At 41.6% G+C, this 15,275-nt stretch overlaps 1 protein-coding gene across 1 annotated transcript in view; it reads left to right on the forward strand.

Moving 5' to 3' along the window:
- gli2a (GLI family zinc finger 2a) overlaps positions 1-15,275 on the forward strand; it is an 83,765-nt gene that overhangs the window by 33,460 nt on the left and 35,030 nt on the right. The window contains exon 3 of the mRNA XM_080903582.1: positions 13,991-14,096. Within this exon, the coding sequence (XP_080759708.1) occupies positions 13,991-14,096 (106 nt within the window). The remainder of the gene's footprint in view (positions 1-13,990; positions 14,097-15,275) is intronic.

Below are 15,275 nucleotides of genomic sequence, written 5' to 3' on the forward strand. Positions count from 1 at the left end.
ACTCGGCTGCCACATAGTGACTAGCACTATTAGCCTGTCATAACACGGCACATATAACCGGAGGTGATCCGAGGTCTCACTGAACCAAGTGTCCCTGGGGGCCTAGAGCTGTAGCAGTTGAACCCGATCACTACCTCGTGGTCTGGGGTGATGGGTACCACATGTAAGCAGAGGCAACCGCTAGCCCTAATAGTAGCTGACAAGTGGCGGTCTGATGGGGGGGGGGAGATCGCTATAGAAACATAACCCTGTTTCAATAAGACCTGCGGTGGCGGGCTTGCTTAAAATAAAGTCTTTGTATGGTAGAAAAACTGAGCTTATGGATTGCTTGGTCTCCCCAGGTTTGGCAGACAGTGTAAATAAAATGTGTTCCACGACCTGTTGGGTCAGTCAAAATCAAAGTTTATTTGTTCCACTAGTTATCAAAACTATGAGCCCAGTCTCACTGCCAAAGTAGCACATATAGGTGCTTGCTGAGGCTCTATCATATTTTAATTGGTACTCTTTAGCATCCTTAGACTAGATAGAATAAATATAGTGAACGTATATTCTAACCTCTTAAAGTCCACCAAGTCGTCAGGTGCATTCAGGTTATTAGCAGGGTTTGAGTTCAGATAACATACCCAGAGACTTGTGCTTTTTTTTGCAGGACATTACCTTGAAGCACAGTCTGGCTTTCTTACCAGGCTGTGTTGTGTACTGAAAAGTTATCTTCATGCTAACTCTAGTAAATGTTCCTCCTTGTCTGCTGTGTGACTCACAACACCGCACAAGAAGAAGAGCTATCACCAATTCATGGGGGAATATACAAAATTCACAGCTCTGCTGGAGTGTCAAATGGTACTAATGCTAGATGGACAGAAATAGGACAGTGGTGTTTTTCGTGACACGGTACGTCTCAGGAATGAATGCATGCCTCAGCGCCACTGGTGTGCGGGCTCACACTGAAAAAAGCAGAATGGATTTTAGATATAATGAATACTGTATGCCCCGCAAAGCTGTGAGTGTTTGCTGTAAGACTAACCCTTTAGCTACCAGTCTGGGAGAAGATGACAGAGAAAAACCTAACTAGCTACCTGAGACATACATACAAGTCTAGAAACATTAATGGGTTTAGAGAGAACATGGACAGGAGACAGATTTTTGCTACTTATACCACTGAGAAGAGTTGTACGGTCAAGATATGCCCCCAAAATTCTCTGTTACACAAATCCAGCAACACAGCTGGCATTTGGCCCATATGAGGTGGATGTATGGCTGAGTTGAAACAGTGAGTCTCTGACTTAGCAGTAAAAACCAAATGTGGTCCAAAAAACTGCAAATATAGGCAACATTTGGGCCAAACACAATCCGGGGTGTGAACTAGTAGGCACTGGAAAGAAAAACACTGGATATTAGTGGAGCTGCCAAATTCACCATCGTCTTTATGGTTTTTTGCCGCAGTCATGATTCATTCCCCAGCACCCAAACCTCAGCATATGGCGTCACTTCTCACAGTGTTTGTTGTGAACTTTAATGTGGAGCCTATAAAAGTAGATTAAGAATAATACAGTGGCAGCATGTGGCACCCTTTTCTCCACAGAAAGAGCATGGGTTGGTTGTTGAACATCACAACTGTGCCATATGTGGATCATTACGAGAGCCAGGCAGGGATTGTTAAAACTTCAATGTGCTTTTATATTAGTGCTTTGAAGCAGAGCAAAGGAAAAATACTTTCTAATCAAGGGCCCGGAAGAACAAATGCCACAGTGATCAAACTGTAGAAAGACCCATCTCCAGCTCAAGACGCCAGTCATGTTTACTGAAGGAAAACCCAAACTAAATAGTAAAAGATTGATAAAATAGGTCCATCTGTATTTACTATTTGTTTTGTTCAGTAACTCGTTCTGGAAAATTCTTTAAGAAGGCATCAAATAACACTTTCTCATTACGATAAATGGAATTCATATCTGGAAACAGACGGTAAATACAATTTAGCAGGCCCTCCCTTTTTGGATCGAGTCAAGATAAGCATACAAGAGTTTGCCCTGCATTATTTCTGGAGTTTGGCATGAGTCCACACTGTAATTGTTTCACTATGTCGCTAGTCAGTTGCACAATCACTAAGACATTAGGGCGTCTTATTTTAGCCCTCCAAAACATCAAGGTCTGATGAAATGCCACTGTTATCACCACGTTGTGCTCTCAGTAAAAACATTTGACTGCCAGACTCTTAAATTTGTTCTCCAAATGTTTCATTTTCTATGTTGATGGAAGCTCTCCAGCACTGATTCAGTCTACATGTGGGCTCAATGACAGAGTGCGCATACAGTCCAGTCAAGTATGGCTAACCCAATGTTTGTATGCAAAAACATTTGGTTTGCAATTTGACAATGCAGTAGAGATTTTAAATTACAGTATAAAAATGACAGAGTTTTACGATATGATGACACAACTTCAAACATCTGTATCACAAATAATGATGTCAGGCTTCAACATGGTACACCCAGAATGAAGTATTCCTTCTCAAGAAAAAACACAACAAAAAGTGTCAAAAATTCATGAAGCGGAGGCCAAGTTGTCCTGACTTTGAATCACCAATAGTAATAGGGTGTCTACCATTAAAAGACTGACGATCTTAGTAAGTGTAAAAGTATCACCTAGGAAAACTATTAACTATTAATAAAGCAAAAAGATGGAGCATGGTTTGCAGCCTCCAAGTGAATACACAGTTGGAGATATGATCAGGTCTGCAGTAGCACTGATGATAAAACTAGCAATGTGCACCCAGCTTAGTGGCATAGGATAGCTTGTTAGCTTGAAAAAATACATGAATGGAGACTTCTGCATTTTGTTGTATGGCACTCAACATTCAGCGCAAAATGCCAGGTTTCCACGGCACGACATGCCCAAATCATACTGCTGAGAATCCCTGGAAATTTGTGTGTACAGCTGTTAACTTGGACACTCCACTTCATGGCATTATTAACTTTATAAGTTACCAGCTCGTTGATGAACAAGTAAAGTTTGGGTATTTTTCTGAGGAGCTTGTGGTGGAGACAGTCTTAGAGCTTAAACAAGATCTAAAAACGTTGTATTTTAAATATGTCAGTATTGTGAAGTGCTTGTTTATGAGGTTCATTCCACCAAATTAGCAACGTTAAAAAATGCACACACAGAAAATGAAAATTAGCCAAAAGACATCATATTCTTCCAAATGCCCATCCTCAAACTCTTATATGGGCAAGAGTCCTAAAAGAATACATAAAAGTGTACTTTATAGCCGTCCTGATCGCATGCTCTGTGCACAAATTCTGATGAGTATGACATCGGGGATTAATGTCATAATGAAGTCATTATGCTAACACTGGATGACGAGTTCTTACCACAACCATGAGCTGAAAGAAATGACAAATATGTTATAGACATGGGATCCTTTAAGAGAAAAAATAGTTCAAAACAGAATTTTAAATTAAATGCAGCTCTTTAATTTGGTCCTTTATCCTCAGAATGTAAGGTCTGTCACTCTGAGATGAATTTCCGATACGAGACAAATTTCTGCAATCACTGCTCTGCTGCCTGGATCTCTTGTAGTTTCAAGTTACACACATCAGGGCTTTAGAAAGTTCAGAACACACATGCTTTTTCTTCATTGTCAACTAGCTGATTGTATGGCTGTCATCACCAGTTCTCCACCAAAGCAGCCTTGAAGTTTCCACTCACTGTGAAAATGCTTATTTTATTTTGACATTTGCATGTTTTGACATATTCACTGAAACACTGTAAGGCTACATATGTCGAGTGTAGAGTCAATGAAACCACAATGGAGTCCAGATGCTGGGTGAAGAATGCCAATAGGAATCTGGTGGATCAATTTAGAAGTCAATTCCTTTTTCCTAGATGGTGCAAACTAGATATCCTCCTTTAAATCCACTTTCCCTTTAAGCCACTTGTGTTCTGAAAGTAATCTGAAGGCTTGAACAGCAAATCAGTGGTATTCTTAGCCTGAGATGACCATATTAAGAAGTTCCTCTCTTGATGACATCATATAGAGTCAAAAATAGGACATTTTATGACATTTTATATATACAGATCTATATAGTATTTTATGATACAGTCTGTGTCATATTAAAGTTCTGTCAAGTTATAAGTTCAGGTGGTGCAAAAGTGTTTCAGACCCATGCGTGATGTTTGTCCAGCCTGCCTTGAATCAATATTTCTCTTTGCCACCATGGCGTTGTGTTTAAAGGAGGTGAGCTGAAGACACGTGTACAGCCCGCTTTGACCCCCTGACATGTTTACTATGCTGTTAAGATTGCTTTGAGGAGTGTGTGAGCAGAATTTAGCGATGGAGTCACAGTTGGCTGTGCTCCAAAAATAGCGCGCAAAGGCCTCGGTGTGCAGTCCTATTGGCAGTTGCAGCTGGGCTTCGGGTGTGGCCGTTGCTTTTCTTATGACGTATTTTTTGTAGAAATACAAATTAACAGGATTATCCCCTATTTTCATATTTGAGTTCTGGGAAAATCTGTTGCAAAGTAAGTCCTCATTCAGCAGCTGGTACTGAAGTGGGTTTGAGCAAGGCATCAGCTGAAGGCTGGTCGCTCGGGTCAGGCGGCTCAGTGGAGGTCTGTGGTTAAACTGGGCAGATTCTCAGTGTTAATATAAACAAGGAAGTGTGAAAAACATTTTTTACACATGCAAAAAAATCTTTAAACGGCACAAAATAAGTGGTCAATTTATCTTCCTGTTTGTTACATTTCATCATTTATTATCATTATCATTATCATTATTATTATTGTTCCATCAAAATAATTTAGACTGAAATAGAATTGATACTTCCCATTCCAAAGGAAAGCTCCTAGTATGTAAAAGTTACAAAACTCTAGAGCCACTTCCTCATGATTGAGAGCCCTTCCTGTCTGTATCCATAAAGGTGTTTGTCAGATAAAGGAGATTCCCCTGCAGGCTCACCCCGCTGTGACTCAACTCTCAGAGTGTCACACAAGGGAAGTATCGTGTTAGCTAATTTTATCACACAATGCACGCTGCTGTCATTGCAGCTCCGGTGACAAATGACGCCTTATCTTGAGGGCTGTTGTTTGTTGTTGCTGAGTAATGTCCTAGCCACTCGCTCCCGTCTCTGGAGCTTTCATCTGCTCGCCTGTCAATTGTCACAAACCGCAGTCACGTGCGCGCACACACACAAACAGCGACACAATCGAAAATGCTCAAGTAGCGCTCTGCAGAAACAACGCAAACTTTCTTTGATATGTACACAAACTCAAGTGTCATTTCCCCCATGGGAGGGTTGCTTTCTATGTTCGCTTTTTCCTCTCTGATTTAAGCTTTCCACCGCTCGGCTTCATGCCCTTCGCATTTGCCCGTGTATAATCTACTGAAGACAGACTTGTAGTGTAACACGCATCAACCTCCTCCTCTTTCCTTTGTAAATGGTTCGACCCCGTTGGCAGCGAGGCCCTGATGAAAGGGACATGTGTTACTCATAGGGATTCTTGTTTATTTGGCTTCCATACTTGCATTAAGGCCAAGTAAACTGGCCTTTAGGCTGAAGAACAACTGGAGAGACGTCAAGCACTGTTACGCTGTTTGATCACTTTCACTATGGGGAGGAGATCTGAACCACTGATTGATACAGTATCTAACACTGATAGCATAATGCCTCTTGTGCACTTCTAAAATCCAAAAGTGTTTGCACATGGAGAATGGTTTGCACAAAGAAATGCTTAAGGAAACAAAACACACACACACACATCAGATCTCTAACAGTGCCTGAGGAATGAGGAGGCACCTGCAGGCCCCTTGTCATACAAAGGCAGGTAACCAGTGGCTCATTCTGGGGATGGGGTTGGGTTTTGTTGTAGCCACATGTTACCTGGGCAAATATTCAGAAAGTAGAAGATGTCTAATATTTTAGCATTTCAATTTTCCTTGTAACAGCTTTTTAATTTAGAGGTTCCCAATAGGCATAAACCCCTAACCCTAGCAGGGTTCACTGCTGACCTGATGATTGTTCATTTGATTCTGAGTGTTTATGCTTCGCTGATAAGCCTATCCGGTTACACTTTTTGAGAAATACAATGAATAATCTGCTAAACCATGTCTGCTACATTTTTATGTAAGACTGAAACAAGAGCCGCATCACAAAAAGAGGATGAGAAGGGCAGCATTATCAGACTGTGGATCACCTGCGAGCCGATCCGTTTAGTTGGAGGCCCTCTGACCTCCTTCACAGCTGTTTCTTGTTAGTGCTTTAAAACCAATTCACAGAGTTTCCACGCTGAATCCTGCCCCGAAGAAAGAGGCCAGACAAGAGAGGGGTTTGTGAGATCCGGCTTGTCTGTGTGTATATAAACAGCGCAGTCTTAATGTTTTATCTTATCAGGATAGCTGACCTGAGAGTGCAGGGGCTAGCACTTAAGATGCTCATCCCTGTGTTATGAACCACCAGCAGTCAGCTGTTGCTTTTGAGCTCTTCAAAATCTTTTTGTTTAAACCCTTTAGCATCCACCAGCAACTCATCTAAGGTTAGGTACTGAGGGTTTAAGTTAACATCCTGCCTCTTTGGAACATCTGTGAGACTTCATTTGAAGGAAAACGCCTTACGGCTTCATGAAATTTGTCTATTTAAACATGTGACTAAAACAAAACTTAACCCTAACAAATAAGTACAGTACAGTGAATTCTTTATACTGTGTAGCTTTCTAATGCAAACATGCATTTAAGCAAAGTGGAAGGATGTTGGCTGTGTCCTGCAGTCGAGGCTGAAATGGCCCACCTGCTTTTAGAGTTGTTGTAAACTTTGCTGCTATTAATGTCTCAATGAAACTAATGGACATCAGTCGTTTATTTAATATAACTTCCACGCTAATGGATATAAACATTTTCAGCAGTGTAAATTATTCTAAACATAAATTATTTTTCCTCTGAAACAATTTACCTCTGGCCTTTCTAAGCCTATGTCTTCAGTAAGGGGAAGTGTGTATCCTTCTGGAAGACCAAAGACAGGCAATCTGATGGAGACCAGGTCCGTCCAAGAGATACTCCCCAGCCTCCTCCCGGGACCTGGGGAGCAGCTTACCCATGGGGGACACCTCACCTCGGGGTGAACCCCAGCTGGGACAGCTTTAGATTGATGTCCGCTGCCTCCTTCTCCCACACATTGTATGCCATTTTGGGCACTTCCTCTGTCTTTCCCCTTCTTTCCTTTAAAGAAAAAAGCCCAGTTTGTAATTCAGGGGGGTCGGATGGCTGCTTTTGGGTAAAGGATGCTGTCATAGAACCGCTGAGGATGCTCTTTGTGTGAACTGGCAGCCTCTTCATCAGCTGTGTATGAGAGGTTAAAGGGCTCATGGGAGACAGACAAAGCTTTCCTGCCAGCTCTTGCCATTTGAGGTTACTTGGCTTGATTGGTGCTTGCTAACACTGTTTGGACCGGACAGAGGTCGTGCATAAACCCAGTTTTTGATAAGTAGGAAAAGCAGAAAATGTGGTCGCGACACCTCATTATGTCAAGTATCACTCCATTGGATGTTAAACACATTTACAGGGGGCCTTCCGGTTTTTCCTTACATCCTCCTGACCTACAGAACGGTGACAAACCCAGTGTGTTAATTACCTGATCTGCCTCACACCTGTGCTCTAAAGTGACCAGGCAATAAATCAGAAGTCTGTACAGGAAGCTGATTATCCCGACACCCCATCAGTCTTCAGAGAGAGGCCTGCTGTAGGCTACCTGAATGTTAGCACAGGATACACCAAATCCTGCTAAATCTCACGATTCAGGCTTAGTGGTGCATATCATATTTGTGTTTTTAGTCCATTATAAGTCTCAGTGGGTGGAGAGCCAAAAATGTAGCCAGTGTTCTTTAGAAAAAGAGCTAAAAATGGAAATTTGGAAAAAATCTGGAGGTAAAACTGACAAAATTGCTCCTGTTTCCCCTCAGCACCTCTTTTACACCAAAGAGAGATATTAGCTCAGTAGCTAATGGCAACCCAGGTGAGGTAAGGTCTTGGTAGAGCTCAGTCTTTAGAACAATTAGGGGAGGCGGTGCAGCACCTTGTAGCCCAGGTGATGGATCATACTGGTGGTGGGTTCGTGGGGTTAAAGCTAAGACTGAGGAGTGATTGGCCGAAGCAGACGTGCTGAACTGACAGAGACTAATCACAGCAGAGAGGAGCCAGCTGGGCCTGAGAGGGATCTGTAAACACGCCGGGACAGGATCGGAGGCAGCAGAGGTCTGGGCGAGTAGATTCAGCATATGTGGGGGTGGGGGTGTCATGGCAATGAGACATAAACACAGGATCAGCAACAGACTTGTTAAGATTTTAATCACTCACTGACATGCACACAGTACATCATAAAAAAAAATAATATCAATAGATGTCAGCCTATTTACAGAAATTTTAATATAAACAATTATCCAACTGTCTATTGTTTATCTTGGTTTGGGTCATGGGGGCAACAGTATCAACACCGTACCTACACATCTCTCTCCTCAGACCCTTCCTCCAGTTCTTCTTCTGGTGGGATGGACACTGAGGTATTACCAAGGCAGCTGAGAGACATAATCGCCCAGTATGCTTCAGGCCTCCTCCCAGTACCATTGAAATTCCTGGGAGCCATCTAGGAATCATCCTGCTCAGATGCTGCACCACCTCAGTTGGCTCCGTTTGTAGCAGCTCTTCGCTGAGCCTCACCAGCTTTTTCTTGTATCACTATCCTGATCAGCAAAGTTTAGGACCCAGCTCAACCGTTTTTGTCAAGTCTACCTAAGGATCCTTCAGCTTCAACTTTAGAGATTTCTGATAGATGCGCATGATTCATATGTAGAGCAGTTCATATGTAGAGCAGTACTGCAGTTCCCCTGATTCGGTTCAGTTTCAGTTCAACAAACAGGAACCTATTATAAAAGCCTTGCTATATTTTTAGGACTTGGAGACCCAAACAGAGCTGAAAGCTGATAATGTAATTTGACCAACCTATTATTACATCCCTCCTCTTTTTTTTCTAACCAGCTTTAGGGATTACAAACAAACCATACGATTAGCAGAATTTTTAAATGCTGCATATTATCTGATCCCAAGAATCAAAACTGACTAAATTGTCCAACCAAAAAAACTTTAGTCTACAGTACAGAAGTATTAGGATCCAGCAACAAATCTAACCTGTACTGGACATTATTTCGTTTGAAATATCCAATATCCTGATGTTCCATAACATAGTTACACTGATGATTCAAAACCTCTGGAAAACAATTGTGTCAGTGCTTCCAGGCTGCGAGCGTTTTGGTGTGTACACCATAACATCTACAGACTTAGCAGGAGTTCACAGGGACTAATGAATTTCCGCTCAAACCATCTTGTGTCATTACGGAGACCACTGGCCTAATCCACTTACCTTCTGCCCAGAATCCCCCTATCAGTAAAAAAGGTATCATTTTACCTTCCCTGAGGGTAGTTAAAAGTAAAGAGCCACCCTGTTAAGACTTCCTTTTAAACATGGCAGTGGTTTTCGTGCTCTCCTGTAAGCCTCTAATCCTTCTGTCGCCATCACTCGCCCATGTACTGCCCTAGAGGAAGCGAAGTCTTGCAAATTAAACCTGCAGGTTTCATGTTGTGTGTGTACTGCAGGATTCCCGGATTAGGCTAAACACACACTTTTTTATTAACCTTGAGCATAGCACTTGCTGCAGTGTGTGTGTTTGAAAAGGGCAGTTCTGTTGAAGCTCCGAGCGGCACGTTTGTCTCAGTCACTTTCTGGACGTCTGCTTACGGAGACCGAACTGCAGAACAAATCAGTGTCTGTGTGTGTAATTGTGAATGTGAGTGTGTATGCAAGCACATGAGCGTTTGTGTATAGCCGTTGGCACGGTGCTGTGTAGTTAGGACTCGGGCCAACTTTTTCTAGTGGAATTTCCTGTCTGAATCGCGCACCCCCACCGCTCCTACTCCTCTGCTTTCTCCCCCCCATCTTTCTCCCCGCCTCTTTCTATCAAAGCACAACAGAAGCCTTTTTCCTGAAAATTATTCCTGGCCTGCTCTGGCCTTTCAGGGTATTATTATTATTATTATTATCATTGAGTACTTCCTCAAAGATATGAACCCACTCCGCTCTCCACTTCAGCGTAGTCCTGATCTGGGACTTCATAATGCAAAAGTGCTTTTCCTTCTTCCTCCCCTGAGTCATGAGACTCGAAGTAGCCTTTGTTGATATCGAACACCTGCCATTGTCTTTAGTGAGAGATCAAACCGAGGATTCAAGATGCAAACTAAAAAGAAGGGATGGATGTGGGGCTCTTCCTGCTGCTTGGCAGGATGTTTAGCATGTCTGGAGCCTTCTTATGGGGGTCATGGGGGAGCAAAGATTTGTTCAGTTTTAAAACAAACATGTTACCAGAGTTCAGAGCAGATGTGAAGACTGAAAACGACTCCAGGTCAAAAGTCCCTGTGGCCGGGTTTGATTCATGAGATAAGACAGCCGGGTCTCACGGCATGAAAATGGATGTTTGTTCACGATAGTTTGTAACTTTAGTATTTTAATAGGAAGTTTGTTTAGTGTTTGTTTGTGAGGGGTTCAGTGGGACATGTAAATCCTGGCAAACAACTCTAAACTGGCAACGATTGCATTTTAACACATATGATCTTTTTGAAACTCAATCATACAATTCTATTAATAAATCATGTGGTCACTCGTGTTACTGTTATATCCTTAACAGTGGAAAACTGTTAAACGGTGAATAAGTAGATATGAGACCGATCTGATAAAAGATCATATTCAGGTGAGTAAAAATAAAAAGGGGAACACAACTTAATATTCCAAATGTCCTAACTATTTTCCAGTCTCCAGTGGGACTGTGTTGCATAAGACTGTGCCAAAACAAAAGTCCCTCAGTGCTCTGTGCACGACACGCTTATTGCATATTGAGAATGATAATGAATGCTATAATAAAAATAGTTGACTCACAATCCTACGGCTATTCCATGGTATGTGCTTTTATATATAATGTTAGATGCTGAGTTCTAAACTGTTTGCAATGACACAGCAGAAGCAAAACACTTGTGATGTCAGAGATCCACTAAATGTGTGTTTGTGCAAACACTCAGAAACCACAATGCAGTTAAAATACACAAAGGCTTCTATCTGAATAAATAAATGTGAATAAATCACATTTTAAGCAGTAAATCCATGGTACAATCTTGCTGTGTAAGCAAATCTAAAGTTGTCACTGTGATTATTTTATCCTCCATGTCTCTGGCACACTGATTGCTTTTGGGACACTGTGCTAATGCCATCCACACAGTTTTGGCTATATGAAGCCCAGGGTGGAGTAACCCCACATGCCAGCACGCCCAAAGGGGACAGACGGACGGTAAATCAAGAAGCTGAGGCGTGTGAATCGTCCCAGCCGTGTACCTGTCGGTAGTTGTCCCTGCAGCCCAGCAAACAATGCAGCTGTCTGGGTGATGGAAGGTCCTGCTCAGCCCTTATAACCCCCACATCCAGCAGCACCATCCTGGGAGGGGGTGGGGAGAGGCTTCATGCAGCCTCTGGAGCTTCTGCTTGGTGCTGGTTCTTTTAGTGTTTGTGCATGTATTTTCTCTAATGTCCTGGGCATTAGTCCTTACAGAAGAAACACCAAGACTTCTTCCTGTAGAATGTGATACATTATCCAAAAATACTTAATCACTGTACATTAGCTTTGCAGAACCGCACAAAATATAATAAGTAAAGAAAAAGTAAGCTTCATCATCCTCTTCACCAGAGATGTGCCAGGAAGCACAAGCAGGGGGCACCCCTCACACAAATCACCAACTTCTGGCTCCACTTGTGAAACAAAGCTCAAACTTCTTTTCCCCAGCTCTACGTTTCTCTCTCTTACTGGGTGCCTGTTTTGGCTTGTTCACCAGAAGCTGACTTGGATTTGTCTGACCGTCTTGCTCAAAAATAAATAAATAAATAAAATGAAGGCGGGTCAGTGGCTGAGAACCAGCAACTTAGGTCTCAATAGAAACAACAAGCCCTTGGCCTTTACAGTTCAAGGAGGAGAAGAGGCACCAGACAGAGTTTTACAACTCAATTTGTCTTCTAGATCAGGTCTCACTGTTCTGGGCACATTCAGTGATTAATAAAACCTACAGGGTTTTTTTTCACTGCTCTCTGAACTAATAATTTTTATTATTTGCTAATTTTTTACAAATGAAAATCTTGTAGCACAGTATAGAACATGTGTATATGTGTGGCTGCTTTATTTTGACTACATTATTACAATGGCATAGACATCAGGACATTAAAATGTCAGTTGGAACCAGAGGGTAAAGTCTCGTTAGCTTTACTGACTGCCACCATGTTGGTTTCTGGGAGCCAGACTAACTATATTTGGATGACAGATGAGATGAGTTCTGTGTTATCATCTGCTAGCTAGCCTGGATATTAAGCCATATCCATAGACCGTATGGGAGAGATACATATACATGCTAATTGGTGCAAAGTAAGAGCCTAATAAAATCCAAGAATTTAATTCACCAAAAATTGAGCATTTTTTAAAACAATTTCTGAGCCGTAAAATTTGAGATATGGGTGTGCTGCACTGCAGTTAAAAATCTATTTAAATTGTTTTGTACAATTCTTCTCTTAATTTCATGTTTTCAACAGCGTCACTAGGGCAACGCCTCAGTAAAACCGGGCCTGTCTAAAGTCTGTTTTCAAAGGGTAAAATAATCGCTGAGCGTTAATGCGTGGTCTTAAAAAAATTCCACTCCTGTCAAATGTTATACAGTTCAGAGCTGCCTTCAGGGAACCAATCCAAATTAACCAAGAACAAGATGGTGCAACATCACAATGATTGCCTCAGTCACACTAACAAAAGGCTCTATTAGGGTTAATGTCTGTCTTTGTAACTGCCGTCACCTAAAAACAACATCCAGTATTTAGCCATAGCCTGCAGGCACAGAGTCCTGTTACACACCTTGTTTTCACAGTGATGGCTAAAGTGAATTAGCACACCTGAGGCACATCTCATAGAGAAAGGTGTTGTTAACAATGCAAACACTGAATGAAATGATATTATATTTATACACTATACACACAACTGTTGCTCTTTTTCTTAAAAATACAAAAAAACAAAACCCATAAATACTAATTATTCCCAGCTGCTGTCACGGCAAGTTTAAAAAAAACCATTTTTCACTAACAGGTGAAACTGCAGAACTAAAAATAAAAAGTTTAGTAAGTTTAAGAAGTGAAACAAAGTGAGGAAGACGTTCTTGCACTGGTTAAATTTGGGCTGAACATGTGTGAATATTGCTTTGCATCCCATTGGTGCTACACCAGTTTCCTCCTGACACTTGATGCCAGTGTTTTTCTTAGGCTGAGATAATGATCTGCTTTGACCTTTAACCCTTCTGGTCTTGGGCTTACTTGTCCTTGTGAGGACAGAACTCTGCTGCACAGCTCTTTGTCTTTTTCCTCTTATAGTGAACAAACAACTGGATTTGCCAGTCAGATTCACAAAAAGTCCCGCTGAGATACGGCATATTTTTCTCCATCAAAGATCTGAGATGTAAACATTTTAAAGTGGAGAGAATTAGCCAGCCTTTATGTGTGATTAGACCTCTCCTCCTCCTTAAATCATGACGGTAAAGTTTCCTATGATCTGCTGCTCTAATGACAGTAATTAATGAAAAACAGCTGTTCTAATGAGACTTCCCTTGAGCCATCAGAGCATTTATGGCAGGAAATGGCAGATTCGTGCATTTTTGGTCTGACACATAAAGCAGCATTCATTGTTGTGTAAAACTTGCTTTGGTCTTATTGGGCGGAGAGGGAGCAGTTAATGAAGGTTCTTCAGGCACATATGGGTCGGTTTTAATTACTCCTGCATTATGGGAACTGTAAAATGGAGCGGCCACTAATCAGTAACTGTATTCCAGTTTTTCGGCGAGCGTTAAGAAATGCTGTTCTCTAACATTTTTCTGTCTTTTGTGTTTGCAGGGGCGCACCACCTTTTCCCCACTTTTCACACACCTATCCCGATTGACATGCGGCACCACGAGGGGCGGTACCATTATGAGCCACACCCACTCCATTCAATGCACGGGTAGGTATCTATTGATGTCCTCTGAAACACTTTATTTCCAGCCAACTATGGGGGTTGGGAGAAATTTAATGTTTAATTCAATGTCTAATAGCCAACACATTCTGTGTGGCATTAGTAGCGGAGTCTTAGTAAGTGAATATCAGCTAAACAGGTAAAATGGGGTAAAGTCATAACATTTTTCTGGCTCTTAATGGTTCACAGTTACAGCTTATGTCCCTGGGCTTGTCATAAAGTTTGGGAATCATGCTGTGTAACAAACCCAAATTAAAAGGACTTGTATTCTATTTATATTCTTTTAAAAAAGAGAAAAATACAAGACATACATACTATTAAGGAGGGCTGAAAATAAGCAGAGAACAAAAAGAAACAAACACAAACGCTTGCTCATAACAAGGCTCGTTATCTTAGATCACATGAATCATCAAGCCGTAATAACTCTTTACACAGTGCAACTACATTAGCTCAGTAAGTCATCACCTGTGGATGGAGTTCAACATGGAAAACTCACATTCAGAGTTTTCCATGTTGTAAAAGGCTACCAGTCTAAACAAACGACTAGTGTGATTTAGTTGGAGGACTTGGTGATATGTAAAGTTGTCTCAGTGTGACATGTCAGTTGGTTTATCTCACCACCACTCCATCCAGCAGTCTAGCTGTGGCAGTAAAAAATATACCGTAGGTATCTTGGTGTTATGTATGCGTAACACGTGGGACGTCACGAGCAATTTGAAAGTAAAGCCAGCTGCCACTGCAGACACGGTCAAGAGAATCACCCCATCAAAGAATCTAATCCAGTCTACTAGATGGCTTTTAAAATTGTGAATGTGTCATTCTGTATCTGCCCTCGTGGACCATGGTTTAGGACTTAGCTCTACCAAGAAAGTGGTCCAAACATTGAAAGAAAGTGTTTCTGCAACACAGCAACATCTTTGTTGTATCCTTTAAATGAAAATAAGAGCACTGACTGATTGAATGGTTTGTTATAACAGGGTGGAAGTTTTTTTCCCCTCACTTTTACCACATGTATTCTAACCTGACCTAAAAACAAAGATTCATTTATTTTGTGACTTATGAGTGTAGCGTACCATAAAACTCTGGCCTGCTTAACATTACCACGCCTTCATCCTTATCTAAAATATTCGAACCCTAGAAGGGAACCCAGGAATAAGATCAATAGAG

The sequence above is a fragment of the Rhamphochromis sp. 'chilingali' genome (genome assembly GCF_963969265.1).
Source record: "Rhamphochromis sp. 'chilingali' genome assembly, chromosome: 14".
NCBI lineage: Eukaryota > Metazoa > Chordata > Actinopteri > Cichliformes > Cichlidae > Rhamphochromis > Rhamphochromis sp. 'chilingali'.